General features: G+C 18.2%; 1 protein-coding gene across 1 annotated transcript in view; it reads right to left on the minus strand.

Annotated features, from left to right (window-relative positions):
* Positions 1-464: 464 nt before the first annotated feature.
* The window catches only part of LOC108001803 (ATP-binding cassette sub-family G member 1), a 30,789-nt gene continuing 9,048 nt past the window's right edge, over positions 465-22,205 (minus strand). The window contains exons 2-10 of the mRNA XM_062072046.1: positions 18,022-18,437; positions 9,611-9,728; positions 7,708-7,903; positions 7,122-7,269; positions 5,195-5,434; positions 3,836-3,952; positions 3,329-3,589; positions 1,920-2,176; positions 465-1,355 (exon numbers count right to left, since the gene is read on the minus strand). Coding sequence (XP_061928030.1) covers positions 1,017-1,355; positions 1,920-2,176; positions 3,329-3,589; positions 3,836-3,952; positions 5,195-5,434; positions 7,122-7,269; positions 7,708-7,903; positions 9,611-9,728; positions 18,022-18,241 — 1,896 coding nt within the window. The 5' untranslated portion in view covers positions 18,242-18,437 and the 3' untranslated portion in view covers positions 465-1,016. The remainder of the gene's footprint in view (positions 1,356-1,919; positions 2,177-3,328; positions 3,590-3,835; positions 3,953-5,194; positions 5,435-7,121; positions 7,270-7,707; positions 7,904-9,610; positions 9,729-18,021; positions 18,438-22,205) is intronic.

Consider the following 22,205-nt stretch of genomic DNA (forward strand, 5'->3'; position numbering starts at 1 on the left):
ATTATGAATTTTATTTCATAGTTAAAACAATAATGATTGATGTAATGACTTATCTCTTTATAAACAAAATGATTTGTCTAATTAATATAGTAGAAAATTGAAATGATGCAAAATATAATTATAAAATTATATTAAAGAATATTAAAAATATTTAAAATATATCACATTAAATAATTATATCCATTATATTAAAAATAAAAAAACATGATTTTTTTTTAAATTATTGTCTATTTACTGATCGCATTTATAATAAATATAAAAATATAAATAACTTTTTAATATTAAATGATAATATTTATAACAAAACTTTTTACAATAAAATTTTAATATATTTATTCTAATATCAGTTCCAAATTGATCAGTAATCAAATTGATAATTAATTTATGACTAATTTTTTAAATTGATGACATTACAACTATGTAAAATGATAAATATTATTAGATAATAATCTATAAAAATGTGATAAGAAAATAAGTTTTTCTTTAATTATTGTATATGTACATTACATATATATTTATATAATAATTAAATATACATCAAATATCACGAATATATTAAAGCTTTCGTGATTCATTTCTTATAAAAGTTTCTAATGTATAAAATACATTTGATTAAAAAAAATGTATAATAAGTTAATCAATGCAATAATTACAAAGTAACATGTAATTATAAAAGAACATGTAATAATAAATTTAAATTAGAAATTCTATATATTATTTAATACAATTAAGTTTATATATTGCCATCACAAATTAAAAATATGTGCATAATGTTTCCAACATTAACTTCAACAAAAACCTTTCCATAATTCATAAGTACAAAGATATAAGAATTTAATTTATGCAATAAAGAATTTTATAAATTCTAAATTTTTTTTATTAAGATAAATATAAATAAAAATAAAAATTTTATCAATCCATATCTACGAATTCTAGAGAAATTTCTTTTAGCACCATTGTCACGGTAAGTATATAATTATTAGGCAATAGTGGATCACCAAAATTAGGAATAATCTTTATCTTCTATTAAGTTTACACCAGAGAGCACTAGCAGTTAACAAATGCATTAATACGCCAATACCAAGTATTAAAATGAGATTATTTGCAACACTTGTATCAGCAATTTCCATCTCTTTAAGAAATTGTGCTGGTTTTTTATAATGACAATAGAAATCATCACATTTCAAGTCCATCCGGTCAAAACCATAGACAGTGTGTAAAAGGCTGTGAAAGCTGGCACGAAAGTATGATATATAAAACATCCATCGAAATATTTGCGGCGTATCTATGTAACGAATACAAAATCCGAATACAGAAAATAGTACTGCAATTATGGGTCCTGCAAATACTGCGATCTAGAAAGAAAAAAAAATTAAATTATAATTTTCAAAGTTATATTTTTTTGATAAATATTATAATATATTATTAATATCATAATATAATATATTTTTATTAAATATTAAGTAAAAATATACAAATTATATTCTCTTTTTTCTTTCTAATAATTATCCAATAAAATAATTTTCAATTTATCAACTTGAAAGAATCATTGCAATTAAATGTTTAGGATATATTTACATAATTAATTAATAAAATTATAAATTTTTTTATTTAGATTTTGTAATTTATATGCTTGTCTATTATAAATCTATTATAGATTAATTAAAGAAATAAAATTTTATAATGAATGAACATTTACTAAAACACAAAATATATAATACATTCTCTGAAAAATCGATAATATTTTAATTTATGCATTTTTACATTTGCACAATAACCTACAATAACATACATTATATTGAAAAAATTAATATTTTATTTTTCATAAATTATTTATATAGAACATATGGAATATTTCATATATATTTTATAATTACATATTCTAAAATCATGATAAATGATTTAAAAAATATACGTACATTAACTGGTGTAGTCGCACCAATAAAAAAACCCCATGCTTGAGCCGTTAAACTAGCAGCGATACTGACAACCATAAAAGAAATTATACGAGGAGTTTCTACAGGTTGTCCTGTTAACCAATAACTTACAACCAAATAGGTTGCTGCACAAGATGCCTGGAAAGGTATTTCCACTAGTAGCATACTAATATAATATGGTGCTAACCGATACCACCGATTGAAATGTTCCCTTGTTAATATCCGCATTTCCAGTGGAACTAGAAATATTCAAATTTTTTTAATTATTTATTATATTATATTTTAATTTTTTTATGTATATAAATTATGTATTAAATATAAAATTAAAAGTTAATTTTAAATAAAAAATTTTCCATTAACATTTAAACAGAATTTTTTGCTTGTAATTTTAATTTTACTTGTAATTATACATAAAATAAATTATAAATATATATGTACATATATATTTTTCTCTTTTTAAATTAAGAAAATTATATTAGTATAGTACAAAATATGAAACAAAATAATCTGAATTTTAAAATCGTTATGTTATTAAATATTTGTTTCCATTTTTATATAGTAACATGTAAAATATATAAAACGAAATTTATAACGAATTTTCCTTGAAATATTTTCTGAAAGAAAAAAAGAAAAATTAACTGAAAGCAATAACAACTATTTATGGAAATAATTTAGATAAATTATAAGAATGATGAATTATTAATATCTTTTACAAAAAAAGAAATGTATGATAAAATAAACAGCAATGCTTCAATAAACGAGAAAAATGCATTTGGCTTACGGGAGTGAATGTCTATTAGAGATACTGTTAACTCTTCTTTGTATTATTATTCAGTCTGAAATACAACTACGTACCAAGTTCCTTGACCTACATTTTCTACCATTAATGGTGCGAAATGATAATAATATAAAGGAAGAAATAATATAAAGGAAGATTAAATCGTTGTTTGTTGTAAAGTTGTAAAATTGATATTCTACAACTTTTTTTTTTTGATACGATGCAATTTTTTTATAACTAAAATATTAATAAATAAAATATTGAATAAATTTAAAAACATCAATTTAAAAAAAAAATTAATATAAAAATTTTTTTATATTATAAATATAATTACTGATTATTAAAGAGAATTAAAATTAAATGAAGTATATAAAATAATAAAAAAAAAATATAGAGGAACAATTCTCGAGAAAGTGAATTGTAATTCAGAAGAGAAAGTTTTTAGTTCTTAGTTCGTGTAATATCCATTATATATTCGATGATACCTGTTATATACCAATATATTTTAATATATTATTATGATAGAAAATTCTATATTAAAAACAGTTAATATATTTTATAATATTGTAATACAATATTAAATGAATAAATAATTAAATAAATAAATACTTACAGGCAAGTGTGACAGCCATTTTACCGGTATACACGATAAGTAACAATGATCCGTAGAGATAAACATAATTAGCAAGTACACCGTTGGCTCTATAACCACTTCCCATGTACAGATAACCAAAGATTATTCCAATTAACAAATGACATAATAGACGTACTACTAATAATGTATAATCCCTCTTAAGACAAAGTAATTGTCTTTTGTAAAGTAAATAACACTGAGCAATGAATCCCGCTGATCGAGGTGGTTCTTTCATGTTTTCTATATTGATAAAAAGTCAGTAAAAAGTAATATAATTACATATTAAATATTTTTTATAAAATTAAATGAATTGTAAAGATAGAATGAATTTCAATACTTTTTAATTTTTATATTATAATTAATATAATATTAATAATAGTTATAATAGAAAGTAAGTATAATAGAACTTTAGAAATTTTATAGATACGTACAGTTATATTAAGAGAAATCTAAAAAGATAAATGAATAAGAAAACATTGCAATTACCGTCTAACTGTGGTTTCATCGTATAAATAACGGTCTTGTCATTCTTGCACATCGTATCCATGGCAGCTGCTAATTTATCCACAGTAATATTATAATCACCGATTGCAATTTCTAAAACTGTAATAACAAACATAAAAAAAAGATTGTATTGTAATTTAATTAACATTGTGGAATCTTAAATAAGTTAAGTTATTTGTTCAATATCATTAAAATATTTCTCTCTATACATAATATTATCAAAAGTTATGTTCTTATATGATACTACATATAATTTAGATGACAAAAGAAATATAAAATAATATTCTTTTATAAATGTTTATATGATTGGTAATTGGTAATACAAATCATAAAAGATAAATCTATATGAAATATAAATCGAAAAGTAGAGTGATATTTTTTAATACGAAATTTTATTTTCAAATATTTTCAAATTGATCTTGAAAATTTATTAAATAAATGTAAACTTAATTATGTTATATATTAGTTTTTTATTATATTTACATATATAAACTTTATTAATATAATTATTATTATTATTTGCAAATCAAATTTTTTGTTTTTATTGTTCTATCAATATTGCGATATACATATACATGTAATATCTAAAAAACAAAATAGTCAAGAAACAATTTTTATTTTAAATTATTATGTGTAAAATAAAAAAACAAGATATTTTATTAATTAATCTAGGATTTTCTTTTATATATTATAAAATTTGATTTTATTTACATTTCTTACCATTGATCGAAAATAACTATCATATTGATAAAAAAATCTAAAATGTTTTGTAATTTCCTCTGTTCTTTGAATCACTATTCTATCAAAATATTAACGAATAATATAATAATTAATAATTAATCATAAAAATTACATTGCCAATACATTTAACAGAACAATTATATAAATATATTTTCTTATTGTATATTACGTCAAAGATTGAAAATTTGATTTGAAAATAATAGTAAGTCATGATATTAATAAAATTCATATATGTAAAAAAGCAACAAAAACTAATCTATAAAGCTAAATATATGCAAATATACGAAACTTGAATTATTTAGAAATGAATTTCAATAAGAAAAAAATTTTATTCTATATTTTCAATTTATTTTTTTTTATGTAGATTCATTTTTATTGATTTGCATCATCAATTCGATAACAACTATATAATTATGTTTCTAACAATTTAATAATTATATATTTCTTTTTGCTATATATATAATAATTTTAAAATAATGTATTTAATAATAGTAATATCAATGATTAAAAAAGACTCCTTAAATGTTGTCATTTGATTTGAGTAGTGTATAAATTTCAATTAGTATGAAAATTAAATGAATATAATATCAATCTACATACGAAAGTCTGCAGGATTATGGTAAGGTGGACAATTAATTCCAATCGAGGACATATGAGGTAATAAAGATTTTACTGGGCCTTTATATATACAATATCCATCAGCAACCGCATAAATAGCATCAAACATTTCTAAGAGCAATGCACTTGGTTGATGTATCGTGCATATTACTGTACGCCTTTCTATATTAGCAAGACGTTTTAATAGTGCGATGCACTGACTACATGAGGATGAATCCAAACCTAAAATAAAAAGAAAAATTAAAAAGAATTCAAAAGATTTTTATTATATTAAATCTATAAGAGAATTTTTGTCTCTTTTAATATTGATGCAAAAGATTATAAAAATTCAAAGAAAGAAAAAGTTTAATAATTTGAATATAATATAATTTATATTCTAAATATAACAAAAAGAACAATTCCAGAAAGTATGATTGTAGTTTAATATACAATTATACTGTATAATACAATATAATATACAATTACTGACAATGATGCAGCAAAACACAAATTAGTCATTGTGAACGTTATATGCTATTTATGTATTATCTTTATGTAACTTTGATAATAAGAACATATTAAAGAGAAAAATTTGCTTTATTTCTATCTGTATACTGTATAAAAAAATATTAGCTGAATAAATTTTTCATTTTTATTCATATTTAATATTTCTAATATATTTTACAATTTTTTAACATATACATAATTTTACTATTTTTAATGTTAATAGGAACAGTTAACATATAATAATAATAAAAATTAAAATAAAATGATTGGGATTAAAATAAAATGGAGTTGTGCATGAATTGCTATTGTAAAGCATTTGTATCATATTAACTAGGGGCCTTGACGAAATGTTCAAAGCAATCTATGATATGACTTCTAATAGAATTCAAGTAGTTTCAATTGACTATCAGTATTGTATTTCAAACATATAGTTTTTAATTATTGATTTTTTTTATCTTTCTTTTTTTTCGTAATATAATTTGATATCAAAAATAATAAAATATTATACTTTATTATATTTTAATTTATATATTATATTGATTATTGATAATTTATATTGATTATTGTTAAAAAAACAAATTATGATAAAATATTAATTTTTGATAAACAAAATTTTATTTATAAATGTTTCATTAGCAAATTATTATCAAAAAATAATTATTATGTAATTATCGAAATTGTTATTCAAAAAAATTGATAAAATTAAACTTTGAAATTGATAAAATTTAATATTGAAATAATTACATTAATTAAAATATAATAACAATGTTTTACTAAAAGAAATTATTATTGAAGAGAATATATATACAAGCAAGTAAGATTGTTAAAAATCTTCCAATTTATTTATAATTTCCGAAATAATTTTCAAATAATTTCATTCATATTTATATATTTATATCATTATTTTTTTATCATTTTATTTAATCTTCATTTAATCATACTTTTTCTATTATTTTATAATTATTTTATATTTGTATTTTATATTTGTAATTATTATATTTGTTATATTTGTTATATTTGTTAAAAGTTAAAACTGTTTATCATTTTTAACTTTTTTTTTAAGCAATTGTACCTAATTATTATAATGTCAAAATAAAACAATGAAACAATAAATATTATGAAAATTAAATAGAATAAAAAATATAATAATTAAATAATAATAAGAAAATAAAAGAAAAAAAAAGAAGAAAAAGAAATTTTGATTATATATGTTTACATTAATATATACATAATGTGTAATATAAACATAATACATGTTTACATAATATTTTTAACATTTAAAATCTATTAATAGTTTTTATAAATATTTTTCCATATACTATGTACAAATTTTATAAAAATTTATTCTAATCTATGAAGCATTTTGAGCGTGATGTCGAAAATTTAAATTTAAAATTTGTTAAAATTTGTTTGTTATAATTACCAGTTGTTGGCTCGTCAAGGAATAATACTGAAGGATTACTTAAAAGTTCCAGAGCAATATCCAATCGCTTTTTCTGTCCACCGGACAGTTTTCCACATAGAGTATCATAACAATGACTTAAACCTAACATTTCTAACAATTCTAAAACCTGATAATACAAATAATATTACTCATTATGATATGTATCATATCATATTTAAATATAATAATAATTATTAAATTATTAAATTAAAAATAATTATTAAATAATTATTAAATAATTATTAAGTAAAATTTGTATTCAATTAATTTAGATAATTTTTACAAAAGGCAACAATTGCAAGAGTTTATAATAGAAAAATATATTATTACTAATATCATATTTTGTAGATTTCTTATTATTATATTATTATATATTAATTTTTATATTAAATAATTTTTATATAAATCATTTTATTGTTAAATAAATAAAAATAATAACATTATTTATTATATGAAAATGCGATACGATATTTTATTTATGAAAATAATAATTTTCATAAATATTGATTTTTAAAAATGTTACATATTTATAACAAGTAAATTAATTATAATTATAGTTACAAACTTGAGTGTGCTTATAAGCTGAACTGATACTATAGCCAAGTTTTAAATGTGCAGCTAATGTCATGGCTTCTCCCACAGTAATCCTTATTCTCATCAAGGATTCCTGTTGTATGTAACATGAAGTCCTTTTCCACCTCTCGCTATACGGTACTCTAACTTTTCCATTTATTAGAATCTTACCCTGGACTCCTTTCACTCTGAAATTATTTTATTTTTAGATAAATCAATTGCATTATTAATTTTTAGATTATTACAGAGTATTTCTTTCATTTTAAATTTTGCAATATTATTTTGTAATATTGCTAGGATTAAAAGTTATTTATTAGGATTAAAAAGATTATTTAGAATAGCAGATTAATGATTAATCATCAATAATTATTAATGTCATCAAAATTTTTGTATTATAGAAATATTGATTAAATTGATTAAATGATACTTTGTCTTACTTTATACTTGATATATTATACAAGAATCTTGGCTATAAAATATTAGACTATATTTCAAATTATGTTTTCTTTCATACATATTTTTTTCTTTATATAAAAAAATTTATATAAAAATAATTTTATTTATAATTATATCAAAAAAATTATTTTTTTATATAAAAATATAAATATTTTTATTTGTTTATAATATTTATGGATATTTGAAATTTTTTTCAATTTATTTAAATATCTATATTATATTAATATTCATGAAATATCTCTGAAAAGTCGTTTCTAAAAATAAATAAAAGTTAATATATGAAAATGTCGCTTAATGTATTAAATTATAGCAATTTGAATTTACATTAAATGAAGTAAGATGAAAATAGAATAAGGCAACTTTATTTAGAACTTTAGAAATTTCATTTTTTATCTTTTTTTTTGTTTATCTAAACGCAATCTTAAAATGTTTATAACTTAATAAATAAATCTCAAAGGAAATTTTTATATATTGTCATTTTATAATTATTATTGGTTTATAAAATTAATTGTTTATAAATATTACATTATATTAATATCTTGTAAAATACTTAGTAATAAAAAATAATTTCCATAAATTATTATTATTATTCATTATTATTATTTATATAAATATATATTTTTTAATATTAACTATAAAAAAATGATGACTATAAATACAATTTAAAGTATAAAAAAAAGTATAAGAATAATAAATATTAATGATACTTATAAAATATGTTTAGATCGTTAGAAAAATATCGGTTGAAGCTTATTTTTTAAATTATAAGTAATTTTAGTTTGCATTAGGTAAAATGAGAGATAGAGTAAGGAATAGAATAGGAAATAGAGTAAGAAGATTACTCAGCAATATATGCAGCCATATCGCATTTAATATTTGCTTAAGAATTTTAACTAATCCATTTTAAAATTTTTAATATAACATTCACTTATTATAAATATTTATATATATAAATACATTTTTTATGCGATAAAATATAGATAATTTTAAATATAAAGTTTCAAAACAAAAAAGTTATAATAAAAAAAAAACATAAAAACAAATATATACTATAAATTTAATTTATTATATTTAAATTTTAAAGTTTCTTTATTCTTTATATTAAAATAAAATCGTTCATAACAGCATTTTAATTTAATGAAAAAAATAATTTCATAATATTCATTTATTGTAAGATATGTCTTCTATTGTAAAATAATATTTATATATATTCAATATCGCATCTCCTGGTGTGCATTTTAATTAAATATTGCAGTAATAAAAATGAGTAAAATATGTATGAATGTTAAATTATTAATATTTATAGAATCGATGTGCAATATAAAATACTGACATAATTATGTTATATTCACGTGAAAGCGTATACTAATAATCAATAATCATATTTTTATAATAAATGATTTGGCTTTAAACTCTTCAAATATTTAAGAAATACGCACGTGTAACCAGCTAGAACATTCAATAAAGTAGATTTTCCGGCCCCAGAGGGACCCATTATAGCAATTAATTCACCGGCTCTGAACTCGCCACTGACCCCATGTAGAATATCTTTGGTTTCTGGAATAGAAAAAAGTACATTTTTTAAAATATAAAACGTATATAACATATAATTTTTTTGAACTAAATTTAAAAAAAAATCATCTTTGAATTAAAATAGTTGTATAATAATTTGTTGTAATTTTAAAATCTAATTTCAATTTGTTTAAAATAAAATATAAAATAAAATATAAAATATAAAATATAAAATAAAATATAAAATTTATTATTCAATAAAACAATTTTTTTTATAGCTAAAACATGATGGGATATTGAATATTTGTAAAAAATATGTCAGATTATTTAAAATATATATCAAATTTAGTATTTATAAAATACATTTTATTATATAGATTTATCAATTTAAAATTATAATATTATATAAAAATTTTCTCATGAGTCTCTAGAAAAATTATTAGTATTTATTGAAAAAGAAATCATTGTAGATAAATTTCATGTAATATTATTATTTCAATATCATATCAAATATTCTCTTACTATTTTTACAGATTCAGAATTTTTTCAGTTCTTAATATTATATTCTAATTAAAAATTTTATTCAAAATATAGTTAAATTTATAATATTATATATTATATGTCAATTATTATAAAAATATATATAAAAAAAATTAATAAATTAATATCAAAAGAAAATATTCATTTATATTAAAAATATCCATTTATTCGATCATATAAAATATGCAAAACATATAATATAAAAAATATAAATTTGCATAAAAATCTATAAATGTTGATAGAAATTAGATTTCAATCATTAAAATATTTTTCAAATGTTTAGAATTTTTTTTGATTTACATAATTAGAAGTTATATCAAATGTAATAAAACTGAATGAAGCAATAAAGTACAAAATAGGATCAACTTCAATAGCATTAAGGTTCTAAAACTTTAAGTAGAACAACTTCAATAAAATAACTGAAGATTTAAGCGGATTACTAATATGCATATAGAATATTAATATATTCGTTATCTTTGAATAAAGGGATACTTTTGGTTACCTTTGAATAAAGTGAGTGAAGTGAGTGATAGGGCACCATAACAGTGACGAAGATAAAATTTATCTTCGTTCTATCTTACTCTATATTTGTCTTATTTCGTTAAATTTCAATTCTTTTCTTAATATATCATTTATATATCATTATCTTAATCTATTATCTATAAATAATTATCTTTTCTATCAAAATTTTCAATTCTATTTTGTGATGAAGTATTGAATTTAAAAAAAATTGAAAAAGAAAGAAGAGGATATGAAAGAAAAAAAATATAAAAATATAATAAATATATAAAAAAATTTATTTGGATATTCTAAATCATAAAAATTGTCATCATCATTCATTAATTAAAATATTTTTAATTACTATTCATATTAATTATTTATTTACTCTTTTATTTATTTTTTATTCAAAATGCTACTTTATTATATTAATTATGAAATTTTATTATATAAATTTAATTATATAATTTTATATAATAATATAACCAATATTTTGCTATAAAATAATTTTAATTGTAATTAAATAATGATAATAATTTTCTTTATTATTTCTATTTGATTTCAATAGCATTTCAATAATGATATAAATATAATTGTATTTTTTATTAATATTCTATGTAATAAATAAAGAAATTTATATAAAATTGATAATGAATTTATATAGAATTTAATTATGTAAAAAAAGCAAAATCTAATATAAGAATAATCAAGAAATAAGAATTAGACATTGATCAAATTTGAAATTATTATTCTTCTATTAAAATTATTTTTGATGTACCATCACACATTATCTCATTATCATTATCTCAATCTAAAAAAAGCATATTAATATTTATTAATATATCCATTATGATACATTAATGACATGAAAATTAATATAATATTTTGACAGAGTCGATAAAAAATATTCTTCAAACAAAGAGTTAATTAATTAGTGTTTGCTAATTAATATGTAACTATTTATTGATACTTATAGATTCCTGTGCTTTAAAAGAGCATTTTTTGTTTATCATTATTTATTCGACTTGTTAAACGAACAGTAGTTTTTCAATACTTCGTCCAATAAATGATAAAAAAAAAATAAAAAATGTAAAATAAAAATAGAGATGTTTAATACAACTGACATTGACTTATATTGAATTATATTCACTTACAATTGACACATTATTAATATTAATCAAATATCATTAATAAAAAACCAATATTTATGAAAATATTATATGAAAATATGTTGATACAATTGTCATTGACTGTTATCCAATATATCAAACATCGTATATTTATAAAATATTGATATTTGGGATTTATTTTTGCTTCACTTTATCTAACGCAAGTTTAGTTGTTTATAACTTAATAAATGAATCTTAATCAATATTTTTATATATTAACTTTTGTTTTAGTTTCTAAAATCGTCCCTCTAAATGTACCTTATAAATATATTATCAATTTACATAAGTTATTTAACTCAGGAACAAAAGAATTAAAAATTGTAAAAGATTAATCGAAAATATTAATTTATAATAAAGTTTTTCAATGAAAATTATATTTCTTGTTTTTTGAACTTTAATTTTTATGAAAATATAAATATGTTTTTATTTCATATATATATAATAATCAATTTCGCTCACAATTTATATTAATATCTCTAAATAATATATATATTCAAATTATATTCACATTAATAAGAAAAGGAATAACAAAATTGTTTTTAAGATTATTTTTTTTAAATTTCAAAATAAAATAATAATTTCTATTATATAATTTTTAATATTATATAATATTTAATATTTATGAAATGTAAAATATATATTTATATTTAATTTAATATTTGAAATTAAGACTTATCTATTAACTTATATAATACTATAAAAGACCTTATAAGACTTTAAATAGAATAAATTAGAAATTAATGTCAATAAATTTAATGAAAAAAAGAATAAATTAACAAATGAAAAATTTATACAGAAGTATTCTTATTAATTTTTATTTATATTTAATCTTGAAATTTAAAAATATATAATCTTGATTGAAAAATATATAATCTCTATTTTGTTATTAAATAAACAAATAAGATTGAAGGATTACATTTCTTCAACAAGTTAATTAGAATTATCGGTGGTTTCAAATTATATTATGAAACAAAATAAAATATCGAATTCAGATTTGATATATCTAAATATTAATAAATAAGTCTTTCAACATAATAAATATATCACCATATGCATATATTTATGATATTATAACTAAAATCTTTTTCTTAAAAGAAAAAAATAAATTTTTTATTATTATTTATTTCATATTGACTTCGCATTCATTCATTATGTGATCTTAAATCATCCATCTGAAATTTAATATATTCATGGAACAGAAAGAATCGATTCTAAAAATCAAAATAAATATAAAATTTTTATATAAAAATTGATATTTATTACGCAATTGAAATTTGCATTAAATGGAACAAGACGAAGAGTGCTTTGTTTCGATTATACCATTATCTATTTCCGTTTTGTTTTATTTAATACAAATTTAAATTGCTTATAACTTAATAAATAAACCCAATATTTTTATGTATTATTTTACCTATGTATTTTACCTATAAAACTGAATCAAAAATTGTTTCATAAATATTCTATATCATAATTCTATAATCTATTTCTTCAAAAAAAAATTTACTTTTCTACAAATCAGATTACGAATTGATAAAATGATAAATTGATAAAACATATGTATATCATAATTAATTTCATATAATAATTATTATTAATTTTAAATTAAATTTATTTTGAAGATAAAAAATGATTAAATAATCAACCTAACCTTCTTAATTGAAATATCGGATTATATTAAAATTTAGTATCTATTATATGTTATATTATATATTATATATTATATTATACTATATTATATTATATTATATTATATTGTATATTATATTATATTGTATATTATATTATATTATATTGTATATTATATTATATTATATTGTATATTATATTATATTATATTATATTATATATTATCATTTATTTCTAAATATGCAATAATATGCAAATAAATGATAATATATTTTCTAAGTATTATGAATAACATTCAGCTGTATTCAGGATAATGTCATTCAATTTAGAAATCGATAAATGCATGACGACATTTCTTACATACTTACGCGAATGATAATAGCACACATTTTATATGACAATATCCGATATGCTTTAAACAAAGACTGCAATATCACTTTTTTTTTGTTACTTTTGTTATACAAATACGTTTGCAAATACATTTTAAATATAAATTTTGAATATAAAGTTCTAAGTACAATATTTAATGCAATTATGATTTATGAAAAATATATCAAATGATTAATAATGATATTACGTATAATATATGTAATTTAAAATTATATTTTGTAATATAATATAGTATATTATAGTTTAATATAATTTAATATATTCAGTTTATTATACTATTATGATTAAAATTTTATGCATAATAGGCTAATAATATGATGACGATTAAATTTTACAATAATAGTTATTTGTGTTGAAAAGAATTTTAATGAAACATCGAAAAATATAACATTTACATGCAAATTTGCATAGTTTCAATTTCAAGGTTAGGAATTATTTAAGCGCTAAATTCGATTCGTAAAAATTATTAGATATCATTATCAGCAATTATTATTATCCTCTGAAACTAATAAAATATCTTTGTTAATTTATAAATAATACATAAAAATCATTGTGAAAAGATATGATCAATTAATACTTTATATATTTAACTTTATATATATATATATGTAAATTCTAGATTAAAATGCTATAATTATAATAGTTAATAATTTTATTTTAAGAATACGCTTAGATTATTTCGATAAAAATAAAAGTATAACATACAAGTAGATCAGATAACATATTCAAATGTCAAATATTCGAAATATTTAAACTAATTATTGGCAAAAAAAATTATTCGATTATTCGATAATCATTTTGATCTTATTAGAAAAATCTTTATTAATTAATTAATTAATTATTTTTAATTTTATTAAATTTTATTAATTATTTTTAGAAAGATAAAATAAAAATTATAGAAATCTAAATTTTTGCAATTGGATGTTTTATTATAATATACAGAATACTTATTTAAAAATTATATTTTTAATATGATTTTTAACCTATTATTATTTTTTTCATTTTTTCATTTGTTTTTTCTCTATCTTGGAAATTTTGTAATAAAGATTAATTTATCAATAAAAGCATATTTTTTATTAAACATTTATTATGAAGGATTTGTTTATATAATAAATAAAATCAATAAATAAATCAACATACATAAAGTGCATTTAATATAAAAATTATTATACAAAATGTATATAAAAATTACTATATATGTGCGTATTATATATATATATTATATATATACTATATATACTATGTATTACAAGAATATTTTCCGAAACACATACATATTTATTTTTTCTTTACAATAAAAAAATTGAAATAATATGATATAATATGATTTTATAATAATAAATTATTATTGTAAGAAAATATTTTGTTTTAATTGTAACATTTTTACAAATTAATAGAAATAATATTATTATTTTATATTTAATACATATAAAATGATAAAATTAATTATATCATTTTTAATTAAAAAATAACTTTTGAATTTTTCAAAATCAATAAAATATTTTTTATTAATTCAAAAAAATAATAAAAATAAAATAGTAATTAATAAAATAATATATTATTAATAATATTAAGTATATTGTGTTTCACAAGCAAGAGTGATCGTAGCGATCTCTCAATCATTATTCTTTTTTTTTGATTTATTATATAAAAATCCTTTCTATAACTTTTAATAACGATGAGATCTTTCAAAATACCTAATACGACTTTCTCCGTTTAAAACTTTCTTTGCTATTCTCAGAATTACTTCAAGACCACTTTCTCTTAACATCACGAATGATATTTAATGCTCTAAAAAGAAATGTATGCGTGATCAATTCCAAATTTCAATTGACCAAGCTTTCATCGAATATTATAACCTAAATAATTTATTTCAAAATTTGTATAATGAATAAAATGAAAGCTTTTTCAAAGTTCAATTGCATAATTGAATTAGATATAAGTGAATATATAAATAACAAATTATAAATTACTAATCTTAATTAAAAAATAAATTGTGAAATTATGAAAGAGAAACTTATAACTTATAGTTAATTTATAATGTCATTAATATTATTAGATGATGAGTTAATACACAAAAAAATTCAGATTTTAAAAGATTAAATTTGTTTTTAAAATATAATAATTCCATTAAAAAGCTATAATATTTTATAAATAAATATAGTTCAAAATATAGTAAATTAAAATTTAAATTGTATTTTTTCAGTGTACTTCTTGTTTTTCTTGCTTTATATATACTTATGAATACACTGCGCATATCAAAAAAAAGAAATTGTGAAAAAACTGCCTAAAACACAAGAAACAATTATATTGTCCAACATATTGAAAAAAAGATAAATTTAAAATAATATTTTTTTCATAAAATTTTCTACAAAATAATTAGAATGTATTTTATATATATATAATTTTGTTAAATAAATAAAATAAAAAATAATTATAAAAAAATATAAATCTGAAATATTTGAACATCATTTTACAATCCCATACAAATATTCACAACGGTTGGTTTCAATTTTTGACTTATTTACAAAGTTTGACAAGTGTATGCATCCATTTCTTATCGCATTATACGTATATATCTATATTTTTTAAGTTAATAATTGATAATTATTCAAAAATATTCTATAAAAATAAAATATTATTATCACCATTTTATACCATATTTTTTCTTTATATTATATTTTTATTTTCTTTATATTTTTTTTCCCTTTTTATTATCTTTTATTTTTCCTTTTTATTTTTTTTATTTTTACTCTTGCAAAAAAAATTAAATTTTCATAAAATTTTTTAACTCATTATTTTTATTAAAAAAATCTTTTAAATTTATTAATTTTTTATAGAATAATATCAATCAGCATTCAGTAGTTATTTTGTACGTGAATGCATTTAATATTGAATTATCAATAGTAATGTAAATCTATTTTGATATTCCAAATATATTTTTTTCTTATAATGATTACATATAATATATATATTATATATATATATATATATATATATATATATATAATAATTATGATATTCTTTTCGTAGCATAATTCGATAAAATGTAATGAAATGCGTGATTAACTTCATAATATTCAAGCGAATTCTGATAATCATGCATTTATTTCTATATATTTATTTCTATATATATATATATATATATATATATATATATTCGACAATGATAAACCTTATTTAACTTAATTTCACTTGTATCTGCTTTCTTTTGAGAGAACTTAATCGTCACGATATATATATATTTTATAATGGAATAAATAATGCTCTCACATAAATATGTTAGAAAAATTTTTCTTCTTTTTAGTACAATAACAAAATAATAAATATCATCGTAATGCAATATTTTTAACATTAAGACAAGTTTGCACATTTATGAGAAATAAAATTATAAATTTATATAAATGATATTTTGTAGATAATTAGCATTTATTTAAGATGTTATTAAAGATTATTATTGCTTATATAATATAAATTTACACTATAATATTTATGGAAGAAAATTATAATATATAATTATAAAATAAAATATAAAATATATAAAATAGTCTAAAAGAAAAAATACTAATTTTAAAATATGTATTTGTAACATATATATATACATATAGATTAAGATTTTCTATGAAAAAATCAAAAATATATAAGATTATTCATTTAGAAAATTCGCATATATTTTTAATACATTTTTATAAATTTAGTAAATAATTATAATTTTATAATATTATAAATGGTCTAAATATGTTTCTATTACATGTCATAAATTACTATAAATAAAATATATTAATTGATAATACAAAAAAGCCATATATTTATAAATGAATTATATCAATATAATAATGCAATAATTATTTAATTTGCATTAATTTATAATTATAATTAGATTTAATAAATAAAATCATCTAAATTTTTTTTAATTTTAACTATTCCTTTTAACGCTCTAACATTTCAAATCTAATAATTTTTGATTAGTAACTATTAATTGATTTTTAAAGTATTAAAAATATTTTACTTGAATTATTTTTATAACAACTGTCTTTTTTATATATTCTGTCTTAATTTATATATTTTTTTCTATATAATAAAATGAATGAATTAAATACATAATATGAACTTACTTGATTTCAAGTTTCGAAAGCTCCATTCTTTCACTGTAAAATGAATGTCGCAAAAAGTGACGTCTACCTCAGGCCTTTTTGGAAAGGAGCACTTGTCTTGAATGAAATAACCATCATTTGCAGCAATTGCAACTTCATGTACGTCACCGTGACTGTTGTGATCGATTTGACAACAACTTAAAGACGACTTGGTCGGAGAACATTGTGCAGAAGTGGTCATCGTTCGATAAACTACGATTGGTGTATTTCTTTCCACGAGTGTCGCTGCGTTCGTTTTGAAACACAATTCACATCAGTATTGCATATCTAAAACACAGCACTAAGAATTACGTTCTTCTTTCTTCCTTTTGAATTGGCAGATTCTTTTGTTTTCGAACTAGATAATTAAAATTCGCGCATCATTGGTATACGTCGTTCTGTAATAAAAAAGAAACAAAGATGTAAATATATTAAAACATATGTAATTATTATTTTTTTAAAATAATAAAAATAATATGATACAGTAAATAAATTTACTATTATTTTAAACTATCATTTTTTAAAATAATAAATAAAAATAATACGACACAACAAATAAATATACATATTAATTATTTAAAATGAGATCGTCTTCAATTTCAATAATTTTTTAATATTTTGTTGAAATTGATATTTTGAATTTTTTTCTTTCACCAAAAAAATTGTTATTATTATATTAAATTTTTGCTTATACGTATAAACCCATATATATTATATCTCTGTGTGCCTTAATATACAACTGTTACTTATCTACTATTTTTAGCTCTATTTTATACCTACAACAGAGACATCGACTGGCGTCCAAAAATATATCTATAAATATACCTAAAAGTATACCGATTAAATGAATATTATATAGTGAACTGATTAAAAAATTTTTTTTATGAATTTTAATAAGAGTAAGACATCTTAATTTTAATTTTAATCTACTAAATTTTCAAATATAAAACAATTCTTGAATCGAAATCACTAAAGTTAACAATATAAGTATTATACTTAATATTTATTATTGTAATATCAGTTTCAAACTCGCTATGGATCAGTACTAAATATGGTAATATTATAATATTATATATTTTTTTTGGAGTCGTTATATTATATTTTTATAAACAATTGATCAGTAATCATATATTAATATATATATATATATATATATATATATATATATATATATATATATATTTTCACAGATACATCTAAATATATAATAAATTAAACTCTATGTTATAATAATAATTATTTTTTACAAATATCTTAAAACTATTACCAAGCGATGATTATATGTATATAGAAAAAAATTATTTAAAACTATTTAAAATTAATTTTTATAATATATTTAAAAGTCATCGAAATCAAAAACGATGGCCACCTTCTGAATAATATAAAATATTACTAAATATAATATAATTAATTAAATTAAAAAATTATTTGATGTTATTTTAATATATTAATTCTAATTTATAAATTCAATAATTTTTTATTATTTCTCACATATAAATGTTATTCTAAAATATGGTTTCATAAAATTGATAATATTTTGAAAATAAGGAACTAATATATTATAAAATATAAGATAAAATTCGATTTTAGTTTTTGAGAAAAAATTTTCGATACATTACATTATTATAATTCTTATATACGTCCCAATTTATGCGACAGAATATAGCAATAATGAAAGTGATAACGATATTACATCATTTATGAAATAATAATTCTATCATAGTAATTTCATGCAAATATTATTTCATTATTTTATTTTTGTATTTCGTGAATTCATAGGATTCATTTAAAATCCTACTCAAGTTTTCTAGAGATAATATGAACATATTAGTTCATATTATTTTGGATTAATCCTATAATATGTTTATATAATAATATTATATAATATAATATGTTTATATAAATAATTAATAAATGGTCAATGATATAAGCTGTCATAAATGCACATAAATATATATATATAAACAATTCAATGTATAATATAGAAAATTTTTTGGAATTTTTAAAATTTTTGAAATTATCTGTCTTAAAAAAAAATTATTTAAAATATTCATTTTTATAACATTTTCAAAATTATTAAAATTGATGAGGACATATTCATCTAAAATAAAATTAAATAGACGATATTATAATAAATTACATATTACATATTAAATTATAAACATTGAAAAAGTATTTTCAAAAAACTTAATCATCTATATAAATTTTATGAACATAAAATATTTGTTAATCTTTGATTTAAATTTATAAGATATTTATAAATTTCGAAAGTCAAGTAGTGATCTTGTTTAATATAGCAACGAAAATATCATAGAAGTATCTGTTATTTGTATTGATGCTATAATATTATTCATAGTAAGAAAACCGGCTTAAAATTATAGGAAGATTGGGAAAGAACGTACAAGGTGCATGATATGTCCTTGAAATTGGAATCTGGAATTAGTTATTTTGTAATACGTATTAAAACATGCTAAATCGAACAACATTTTTGATATTTTTTTATTTTTTTCAAAATTATTTATGAAATGATTCTCATCTCTTCCATTTTAGTTTTTAAATTTTAGTAAGAAAATGAATTTTCAAGAAATGAAATAATCATAATAATATGGAAATTATAATAGTATATATATTAATAGTATAATAATAATTATTGTATTTGTCTTCGATTATTTATACTAATCTAATATTAAATTAACTAAATATTTTTATATGTATAATATACTCTTGAAAAAATGTATTCATCTTATAATTGATACATTAATTTAATTAACAAAAACAATTATCAAATAATCAAATCTACATTTTGGCTATAATATAATATTATTTAATATATTATTTATATATTTCAACTCATGAATTGATTCTATTTGAATTGATTTCTATTAAAAAATTCACATCAATACAATACATAACATATATCATCAATTTCTTTAAATATTTTGATTCTCAATTTCTCCTTATTTTTCTTCAGTTATCATTTTCTATAATTATATTGTTATTAACGTAAACGAAAATAAACATTAAAATTTATAATCTTATAAAACTTATAAAACTTAAATTTCGTTTATCTTTAATGTTTATCTCTAAATGTTTATCTCTATGCAGTCATATTTGTGAATAGAAGTTGGTGCAAAAAATTTGATTATTGAAAAATATATGAGAAAATAATAATGATAGAATTCTAAAATGAAAATAACGAATATTCTAGTTATACTATATTATCAAGGAGAAACGAAACCAAAAGATCTATGATGTCTTTTTTTTCTATCGCTATATATATAAATATTGTAATAATAATGCGATTTGTATACATTATTACTTTATGATGAGATGTCATAAATTGATGAAGTACCATTGATTTTAATACACAAAATATATATATATTGGTATCAATGCTAATTCCATCAATCGTTCTTAGTAAGAATTAATCTATTTTTTATGTATCTTTATATTATAACTTGTTTTTGTATAATCTGTTCAGTATTATATAATACATCGTATTGATTTCGTTTTTTGGCAGCATTGCTAACAAAATTACCATTTTGAGAGAAGAAGAGTTAGTATAGTTAATGAATTGACTCATATTAGATAAATTGCAATAAAAATTACGCTACTTAAACACAACGCGATGACACAATGTAACATACATGTAGAATGGAAATATAATGTTATTCTATTATTTTTGAGGCAACGTTGCTTTCTTCTTAATTTGTTTTTTATCTATTAGAACTATTAGAATATCTTTTCAAAAAATAAGAATACCAATTGAATTCTATATTTTAAATTTGTTAATTTTTTTCCATTTTATTATTCCCAAATCAGATTTTAAAAATCTAAAATCCTTCCAATAATTCTAATTAATTTTTAATAATTTTCTAATAATTTTCAATTAATTGCTCTTTTATTGTCAAAATATAGTCTAACTTTACTGTTAAAATATAGTCAAAGATGTTATAAGTCTTTCCGGCAATTCCGATTATAATTACTCTACTGAGCAATGTAGTTAAATTTACTCAATATATAACTAATTAATCATACGAATATTCGGAATTTTTTAAAAGATCTTGGAAATTTCTTGAAGTCAAAATTTAAACAATGAGTTATTAATTTATTTAGTGTCTAGTTATTAATTAATTTATTAATATTAAATTAGTTTTCGCTTTGTA

This window comes from Apis cerana, linkage group LG1, assembly GCF_029169275.1.
Source record: "Apis cerana isolate GH-2021 linkage group LG1, AcerK_1.0, whole genome shotgun sequence".
Taxonomy (NCBI): domain Eukaryota; kingdom Metazoa; phylum Arthropoda; class Insecta; order Hymenoptera; family Apidae; genus Apis; species Apis cerana.